Source organism: Miniopterus natalensis, chromosome 18 (assembly GCF_054644295.1).
Source record: "Miniopterus natalensis isolate mMinNat1 chromosome 18, mMinNat1.hap1, whole genome shotgun sequence".
Lineage (NCBI taxonomy): Eukaryota > Metazoa > Chordata > Mammalia > Chiroptera > Miniopteridae > Miniopterus > Miniopterus natalensis.
Genome location: NC_142098.1, coordinates 11223189 through 11232790, shown reverse-complemented (window position 1 = coordinate 11232790; position 9602 = coordinate 11223189). Strand labels below are relative to the sequence as shown.

The window sequence follows — 9602 nt, the reverse complement described above, 5'->3', positions numbered from 1 at the left end:
AGTTTTGGCCATGTCTCTCCCCTATGTAAAACCCTTCACTAGCTGCCCCCAAGGCGAGCTCCAAGTTTCCCAGGGCCAGGCACTTGCGGTGCTGTCGTCCGGTGCGACTCAAAGCCTGAGAGCTGGGCAGGATGTTTATCGTCGTGGATGGGTGGATGGATGGGAGGACAGAAGGAGCGCTGGAAGAGAGGCCAGCCCAGCAGGGCGTGCAGGCTGATGCGAGAGGCCTGGATACCCAGGGAAGCCCATGTGCATCCAGAGCCCTGCATCCCACCACGCAGCCAGACGTGGGCTTCCCAGGATCAGGGGCAAGGGGTCGGAGCTCAGTGGGTGAGCAAGAAAAGCCATCTGGAAGAAGTAAGCGACCAGGTGGCTCAGACACACTCTCTCCACCCCAGGCTCCCACCTAGATACATCACCATGCGTCTCCTCAGCCCCTGGCTCCTGCTCCTCGGTAAGGACTGTGGCCTGGGCTGGTGCTTGGGTTCTGGGGTGACTGTGGGGCTGGGGGAGGAGGAAAGATCTGGGGCAGAGAAGAGCAAATGTGGGGTAGGGGAGAGACAGGCAGCGGGCACGTGTATATGTGCTGCTTTCTTTGTGTGTGTGTGTGTCTCCCTCTCTCTTCAGAGGGGATTCTTTACACCTCTGAAAGCTCTCCATGCCCCTCAATAATGCTTTCTGATCACTGTGGTGGGTTCCAGAATACTTGGCTCTTTCTGACTCAGAAACTTGGAAGGTTGAGCACCCGGCCACCCTCTACGCCTGGGAGGGGAGCTGCTTCTGGATTCCCTGCAGCTACAAAATCCCAGGGAATAAAAATACCCTGAAAAACCTGACTGTGTACCACAATTCTACGTTTGACGAAAAAACCAAGGAGTACACAGGGACAGTCCTCTACAAGAAGACAAAGTTGGAGACGCCTGTCCGTCAGAAAAGGGTACAATTCCTGGGAGACGACACATCCAACTGCACCCTACTCATCAACCCTGTCCAAGCCCAAGACCATGGTCAGCTGGGGCTGAGGATGGTATCGGAGGCTGGCAAATGGATGGAGGAAATGTCCCTCCAAGTCTCCAGTAAGGCCCTGGGGGGGGGGGTGTCCCCTACTTGGGGCTCAGGCAAGGAGGGAAGTGGGAAACGCCGACTCCTGGGACAGGGGCCGCAAGCAGGGGGCCAGTGAATGACTTGAGCAGCACAAGACAATAGGCTGTGGGCATTTGGAGCATGAGCGCTTTTCCCCCTCGAGCAACCCACCTGCCACCAGATCCTGCCCATTCTGGAATCGGAATGCCAGGGTACCTGATTTTACAAGAGGAGATAAAACTCTAGATGTTTAAGTAAAATCTTGCAATGCGTTAATGCTGGTGATTCATTCTAATTGGCCCTTCACAGCTAAGTGACACATGCGTGGGCGTGGGAGTGGAGTAATCACAGGGCTGAGGCCTTCACCTCAGGGCACATGCTCGCTGGTTTTATAGCCTCTCTTCAGTGGGTGGTCTAGGCAGCCCCGTGTTTGGGGTAAGATATGTAGCTTTGGACCCTGCAGTCTGCAGGCCTGGGCCCGGGAGAGCTGGGATTGGCTGCCCCCAGTCCTGCTCACTACAGGGACCCCCTAAAGGAACGCTGCTTGGGGTGCCTCCACTAGTGAGGCCGTTAAACAAAGCAGGCTTGTCGTCAAAGCTAAGAAAATGGTGAAATTCACGTAGGGGCGGTGGGGAGTGCGATCTTGCAAATGTTTAGAAAGCAAACATTTGGGAGTGAGAACCGAGGAAGTACAAAATATGCCGTGTGAGTCCTAAGGAGGTTCAGCACTCACAAGACCTTTCAGAGGGTGCTTCGGGGGAGCAAAAGTGATTTAACAGAGAAAGGCAGGCCTGGCGAGAGGTGGGTGGACTGGTAAGGGGACTCGGGCAGGGCGTCTGCAGCCAGGGTAAGAGGCTAGTGTGCGGCGGCCCTCAGTCCTCCAGGCTGCCAGCAGGCTCCCTACTCTTTTGCAGAGACTCCTTCTCAGCCTCACATTGAGCTTCCCGGAGAAATCCGGGAGCTCCAGGAAGTCACTCTGACCTGCAAGCTGAATTTTGCCTGCTTCGAGTACCAGATCCAACTGCAGTGGGCCCTGGAGGGATCAGAGCCACTTTCCTCTGTCCTCTCCACTTCCCTGTCCACCAACATGGTCTCCACCTCCAGCCGGCTCACTTTCCAGCCTCAGTGGACTCACCACCGCAAGGCTCTGACCTGCCAGCTCCTGAACAACACAGGGGACGGGCTCCTCTCTCAGAAGACCGTGCAGCTAAATGTGAAGCGTGAGTCTCTCCAGGGCTCCTATGGGCAGGATGAGGGACTTGGCCTCTTCTCCCAACACCCCAGTGAGCACCCAGGGTAGCAGGAGCCTCCACAGAAGGGAGCACAGTCCGTCTATGCGCCCCTGGAGCGGGAATGGTCCAGGCTGAGCTGGGTTCCCTCCTCCACCATCCCTGTTGTCAGCCCTGGCATGTCAGGAAACGGATTTGCTTTAGCATCTGCTTTGGTCCAACAGAATAAAATATTTTAATCTATCATCAAGCAATAACATGATTCTGGGATCATCTGCTTAGGGGGGTGAAGGACTTTTTTATATCATTCATTCATTCGTTCAATAGATATTTGTTGCAAACTTACTAGGTGCCAGGTCTTATTTATGGTTGCAGGGGAGACAGCAGTGAGCAAAATTCTTGCCCACGTGGAGCTAGCATTGCAGTGGGAAAGACAAACAATAAAGAAATCAACAAAGAAATAGAGAACATAACAGTAGGTAGTGCCAAGTGTGTTGAAAAAAGAATAAAGCAGGGCTTGGACAGAGGAAGTGAGAGAGGGGGACTTCGTGAGGCAGGTGAACTTGAGCTGAGACTTGAGTGAAGGGAAGGACTGAGGCAGGCAGATATTTTTGAGAAGATTCCAGAAAGAGGCAAGAGTGAGGGCCAAGTTTTGAGGTAGGAACTTGGTGTGTCTGTGACAAGCAAGGGGCCACAGAGGCTTGGCACCATGTCTGAGGGGCTCAGTGTAGCAAAGGATGGTGGACTCACCACAGCAAGAATCTGACCTGCCAGCTCCGGAATGACACAGTGCACTTGAGCTTGTGAGCAATAGTCCGGGTTTTGAATTTTATTCTAAGTGTCGACTCCACTGAATGGTTTCAAGCAAAGGAATGACAAGGCCTGATTGACAGTATTAGGAGTGCTGCTGGCTGCTGATGGAGACCAGAACTCTGGGGACTGGGGCTGGGAGGAGCAGACACAGGAGTTAGGAGGCGGTGACAGTTGCCATCTCACGCTTGTTGACAAGGGGAACAGAACAGTGAGCGGCTGCATACCCTACATGCTATATGCAGGCCACTGCTTTATCAGAAGAAAAGCCTGGCAACTTCTTACAGCTTTACACCCTCTGAGAATTGCCTGTCCCCTCCCTCCCTGTCCCTCTGCTCCTCCAGACTCCCCAAAGTTGAAGGTCAGTCCTGAAGTAGCCATTGTAAAAGAGGGTGACCCTGTGACCATGATGTGCCAGATCATCAGCAGTAACCCGGAGCCCCAGACTTTATCTTGGTTCAAGGATGGATACCGCGTGAGAGGGCAGGAGACACTGCAGAAGGAGAAGACTCTCATGCTAACTCTGTTCAGCACGACCAAGCAGATGAGTGGAACGTATCACTGTGAGGCCTACAATTATATAGGCTCAGCAACGTCAGAAGTGGTCCTCCAAGTGCACTGTGAGCCTCCTGGGAACTGTGGAAGGGCAGGCAGGGAGTTAGCAGGGTGGAGCCAAGGCCCTTAAGAGGCCAACAGCTGAGGCCTCTGCTCAACTGCCCCACTTGCCTCTGCCCCTTTTTCCAGATGCTCCGGAACCTTCCAGGGTTCAGATCTCCCCCTCACCAGCTAAGGAGGAAAATACAGTAACGCTGACTTGTATATCAGGGGCCAATCCTCCTCCAACCAATTATACCTGGTATCACAATAATATTGAAGTGTCAAGAGGGACAACCAACACCTTCCAGATCCCAAAGGTTCTCCGCAAGCATGCTGGAAGTTATTCCTGTACGGCAGGAAACAGTCTAGGTACTGGAGGAGTTGGCCAGGAGGCTGAGTTGGATGTCCAATGTGAGTAGTCACAGAGCCTCGGGGCTCTAGAGGGAGGAGATTTCCACCTTCCTCCTCTTGGGTGGTGGAGGAAGGCAGATGAGCTCAGGGCATCCCTGGGTTCCTAGGACGGACAGCAAGCAGAAGCCAGGATCTCCTGACATGTGAGCTCCTTGGGGCAAGTGTGCTGTTGATCACAGTTGTATTCTCAGCGCCAGAAGAGGGCCTGGCTGGTGGTAGCTGCTCAGTAGATGTTTGTTGAACGAATAAACTGCGAGATACCAGGGCCCCATGAGGGACACAGAGACCTGGCGTCACTAAGCAGTGGCTGAGTCCCAGAAGGGGTCCTGAAGTTTTCGAGGAGAACTGGGGCAAAATGCGTCATTACCTCTCCATCATCAGACCCTGTTTAACACAGTGAACCTTGTCACCGAGTCGAGCCCAGGACAAAGAGAATCTATAGTTTTCATCTTTGGACCCTGGAACCTTATCGTCTGGGCCAGACAGGCTGACCGGAATGCACAAATCCTGAGCTTCTAGACAGCCCCCTGTGTGACAGCCACAGCGACGCCTGTTTGTTGAGTGTTTACCACACACCACACCGCTCTAAGGGCATCGTCTTATTTTGTCCTGGCAACAATTCTACAAGGCTAGATACTCTTAGGACCTCAATGACGGATGAGTAAACTGAGGTCTGCAGCCCATGGCCTGCATCTTTAAGGGCAGGGCTGCAGCTTTAAGTGGCAGGGAGAGGCAGCCTGGCTCCAGAGCTGTGCTTTTACTATTGTTGTGGTGGTGGTGGTGGTTAATTGTTATTAGCACTGATGCTGCGGCCACCCAGCGGTGTGCCCCAGACCCTTGCAAAGACCCCCGCACAGCACCACGTGCTCTCTGCCAGAGCTGTGCCCTTCACCGCCGCACCTGCCTCTCACAGCCAGGCCAAACAAGAAGGGCAGGGTTTCTGTCCTCACACAGAGGCAAGAGGGGCGTGCGAGCCTTCCTGTGGTTAATTTAGGGACTGTGTGGATGCAAGGGACAGGTAGATGGCGAAGAGGAAGGAAAGGTATTATGAACAGCTAACTTTTCTTCACTGATTTCTCTCATTTCTCCCAGATTCTCCCAAGAATGTCACCATAGTGATTCAAAACCCCACACCAATCCAAGAAGGAGACAGTGTGACCCTGTCCTGTAACTATACTTCCAGTAACCCCAGCGTTACCACATATAGATGGCATCACCAAGGCCCCTGGAAAGAGCTGACACCTGGGGTGCTGCTGATTCCAAAAGTTGCCTGGGATGCCAGCCCACTCACATGTGCAGCCTGCAACCATTGGTGTTCATGGGCTCCATCTGTCAGGCTGCAGGTCCAGTGTGAGTGACCGGGCAGGGGCATCTGGGAGGTGGCTCAGGTGGGATATGGAGCTCTAAGGGCGAGGAGGCTGGACCCTGGGCCAGAAAATGTACAGAAAATTGAGGGATAAGAGTCAGGGGTCAGCACCAAGGGGAGAGGAAGTCCTGGGGACAGGAAGAGGGAGCGGGACCCTGGAGGTCAGACTGAGGTCCTTGCTTCCCCAGATGCCCCCAAAGATGTCAAGATCCTGCCGATCGGCCTGCATTCTGAGATCCACTCTGGGCACCCAGTCCTCCTGCGATGCAACTTCTCAAGCAGCCTCCCTGCTGACGTCCGCTTCTTCTGGATGAAAAACGGCATCTTTCTGAAGGAAGGGAGAGAACTGAGCTTTGGCTCCGTCTCGCCAGAAGATGCTGGAAATTACAACTGCTTGGTCAACAACTCCCTGGGACAGAGCACGTCCGAGGCCTGGGTGCTCCGAGTGCTGTGTGAGTGGCTGCAGCTGAGGGCGGAGGGGGGCAGGTAACTGGCCACCCGGCTCCTGACCTCGCTTCTCCTCACAGATGCACCGCGGAGGCTGCGGGTGTCCATCAGCCCCAACGGCAGTGTGATGGAGGGGAGGAAGGTGGTCCTGACGTGCGAGAGTGACGCCAACCCTCCCGTCTCCCGCTACAGCTGGTTTGACGGGAATAACCAAAACCTGCACCATGAACATCAGACGCTGAGATTGGATCCCGTGACAATCCAGCACTCGGGAGCCTATTGGTGCCAGGGGGCCAACAGACTGGGTGTGGACCGGTCATCCCCCAGCACCCTCACTGTCTACTGTAAGGCCCCTTCCCCTCTTCTTCTCTGGCCTTGGCCACTCCCATGGTTTTCCTTCAAGGCTGTGCATTTCAGACCATGCACCCCTTCTTCCTCCCCTCTCCCTCCCTAGCCTGTCCGGCCAGCCCAACCTGTGTGCTCAAAGGCACCCCCTGCTCCACCAGCTCCCCTGGCTCCCCTCCTTCCCGCCCAGTCTCTCCTGGCTCTCCAGGAGGATCCCTCGCAGGCTGCTTCCACCTTCCAGACATCCTGAGCTCCCACTGGGTCCCTCTCTTTCTCTGTCTCTCTATGTTAATTTTAAATATGTTTTTAAAAATTGATTTCAGAGAGAGGAAGGGAGAGAGAGAGAGAGAGAGAGAAATGTCAGTGATGACAGAGAGTCATTGATCAGCTGCCTCCTACACCCCCCCTCTCCCTCCCCCGGGGATCCAGCCCACAACCTGGGCATGCGCTCTGACAGGGAATCAAACCTTGATCTCCTAGATCATAGGTAGACGCTCAACCACTGAGCCAGGCCAGCTTGGCAAGTGCATGTTTTTTAAAGACCATACGAGTGCATGGTAAAGAACTAAAACAGCACAAAAGGTAAATAGTGGAAATGAAGACACCTCTCCTTTCTTGCTCCCTGAGGACTCTGCCCCCTCCTTCGGAGCCTTCCCTGCTGGCAGCTGTTTACGTCTCCTCGGAGAATTCTGTGTGTGCACAACCTGCTTCTATACATCTATGTCCACACACCCTGAGCTCCCCCACCCCATGTCGTAACACCACTTGGAGAGTGTGTATTCAGGGTGTCTAAAGAGTCTGGAAACATAGGGAAGATATTTATTTATTATACTTTTTCAGATTTATGATTGGAGCTATGGCTTTAAATTTAGAGGATCGTTGCCTGCAAGGCTTGACACTAAAAGGAATTAGCCTGAGCTTGTAACACATTGTATTAGAACAGGTTCCCTGGCTCTCCACTTTGCAGACACCCTGGAGACCTGCCTCTTTTCCTAAGGGCTGTGCTGTATCTGCTGCCTAACTTACTACCCAGTGCCCTCCTCAAGGTGTGTGCAGTCTCCTGCTCGGGGCACCCCTGCAGGGATAGTTGTAGGAGAAATTCCTACATGGAATAGCTGGGCCAGAGGACAGTTTTTTGAAGTCCTGATAGTATGGTCAAAGTGCCCCCTGAAGAAGTTGTACCCATTTATGAGGGTTACATGCTTTGTGTATGCCCCTGCCTGTCACAAAGCAGGACCTCCTGGGCAGGTCCAGAGGGCAGGGACTGGCTTCTCCCTCTTTGTCTGCATCGTTTCCCCACTGGAGGAGATCATGCAGGAGAAAGGACAGGGCTCTACGGAGAGACCAGGCGACTGTCCAGGGCAGAGTGGGCAGGCGTGTGACTGAGACAACGGCATCCACGGAGGGCCCTCCTTTCTCCTTCAGACAGCCCAGAGACCATCGGCAGGCGAGTGGGCCTGGCGCTGGGGCTCATCCTGGCCCTCCTCCTCCTGACAATCTTGGGATTCAAGATTCAGGGAAGGTGAGCTCCTGACGCTGCCGTCCTTCCCTCCTGTCCCCCCTCCTGCTCGCCCTCAGCCCATTCAAGGGAGTAACTCCAGCTACTCCGTCCTGGCCTGGCCTGGCCCGGCCCGCAGGCCACAGCTGCCACCCCACAGGGCCCTGCCCCATTCCCTTGCTCCTCACAGAGCGGGTCTTTCTTTCTTAGCTGGAAGAGAATTCAGAGCCAGCAAGGGCTTCAGGAAAATTCCAGTGGGCAGAGCTTCTTTGTGAGGAATAAAAAGGTAGGGTGGCAGACAGACGGAGTGGAGGGCAGACCTTCAGTCAAGCAAAGAAACCCAGTGACGGGGGGTGGGGGAGAGGGAGAGCCCCTGGAGAAGCCCTGCAGGCAGCGGCAGGGGAGGGGACCGCGGTGGGAAGAGGAGGGCCACGAGCTGAGACCTTGTCTCCCTTGCAGATTAGAAGAGCCCCCCTGTCGGAAGGCCCCCACTCCCTGGGCTGCTACAATCCCGTGGCGGACGATACCATCAACTATGCTACTCTGCGCTTTCCTATGGGGGACACACCGAGGACTGGGTACTGAGGGGACCAGGATGGTGACATCTGCACCCTGGGAGTGCGGTGGGAGGGAGGAAAAGCCCATGTCCCACCTGCCACCTTTGTGCCAAGCCCGTGCCAGGCAGCACCACATTCCTATTACCCGCCCCCTTGGGTAAGTAATGGTCTCAGGAGCTGGAGCTGCCCCTTCAGCCAGGAGAACGTATGCCCAGAGTCAGTCTCTGTCACTGAGGGTAGGACCGGTGCTCACTCATCTGACACCTCAGCTCCTACTGTGAGCATTAGGCTGAGAGGCTGGGGTGCTCTTGGGGTCTAGGGGAGCTAAAGGGGGAGGAAGGAGTTCGTGAGAAATGATTCATTTGTGGTCATCTATCTGTCCCCCCTCTCAGGGACGCAGGGACCTCAGAGGGACAGAGACCTTCCCTAAACAGGGAAGACACAGTCACTTACTCTGTGGTTCAGAAGCGTCAAATGGTAAGAGGGCAGGGCTATGGAAGGGAGGCGGTGGAGGCCCTGACCCCAGCTCTGAGTCCCAGATGGGGACACTTGGGAGGACTCAGTGGTGTCAAAGGCTGGGCAGTGGGGAGGCCTCTTGAGCACAGGGCAGGCACCTCCCAATCTGAGGTGCCAGCGGCAGCCAGTTTCTGGACAAGAGTGCTCCTGCTCGGGCTTTTGATCCCCCAGTGGAGTGAAGGAGAGAGGGGCAGAGGCTGGTGACCATGAGCCCAGCTGACCATGATGTGGCTCTCTCAGGGCGACTATGAGAACGTGACTCCAGGTGTTGCAGAAGACGATGGGATACACTACTCAGAGCTGGTTCACTTGGGGTTCGGGGAGCGGCCTCTGAGAGAAGAAGGAGTGGAATATGTGACCCTCAAGCACTGATGGGTCCAACTGGCTGAGGTGGAGGTGCCCAGGGGCTGTAGGGGACAGGATAGTCATGGCCCCTGCAGCTCCTGCTGCTCAGCTGAGAACTTGCACAGGCTCCCCTTGCGTGCACACGCACACACACACACGCATGCATACACATACACATGCATGCGCACACACACAATTACTGCATCCAGTCGGTACAGAGACCTTTGGGCATGGCCCAGAGACAGTCTTCCCTCTCAGCATTGGTAGCCACAACCATCCCAAAGGCCAGGCCCTGATCTTTCCCCACGCTCCTTCCCTCCCATAAACTCATCTAAACACTCAGCCTGCGCTGTACATATCCCCCTGCCCCACCCCAGCCATCTGCCACCCCCTCCAAA

The 9602-nt window shown here is 55.0% G+C and overlaps 1 protein-coding gene across 2 annotated transcripts; it reads left to right on the top strand.

Moving 5' to 3' along the window:
- Nucleotides 1-420: 420 nt before the first annotated feature.
- CD22 (CD22 molecule) lies at nt 421-9231 on the top strand. Of its 2 annotated transcripts, XM_016220894.2 has the most exons (13): nt 421-454; nt 702-1076; nt 1998-2303; nt 3467-3742; nt 3867-4130; nt 5223-5480; nt 5685-5948; nt 6024-6287; nt 7714-7810; nt 7997-8072; nt 8246-8364; nt 8736-8820; nt 9100-9231. In XM_016220894.2, the coding sequence occupies exons 1-13, from the start codon at nt 421-423 to the stop codon at nt 9229-9231; spliced, it is 2550 nt and encodes an 849-aa protein (XP_016076380.2). The 2 variants fall into 2 exon arrangements, with proteins under 2 accessions (XP_016076380.2, XP_087682740.1); XM_087826614.1 differs by lacking the exons at nt 3467-3742; nt 3867-4130.
- Nucleotides 9232-9602: the final 371 nt, after the last annotated feature.

Coding starts and splice junctions, on each gene's coding strand:
- CD22 (XM_016220894.2), top strand. CDS start 421: ATGCGTCTCCTCAGCCCCTGGCTCCTGCTCCTCG. Junction 1,077..1,997: donor AATGTCCCTCCAAGTCTCCA/GTAAGGCCCTGG, acceptor ACTCTTTTGCAG/AGACTCCTTCTCAGCCTCAC. Junction 5,481..5,684: donor TGTCAGGCTGCAGGTCCAGT/GTGAGTGACCGG, acceptor TTGCTTCCCCAG/ATGCCCCCAAAGATGTCAAG.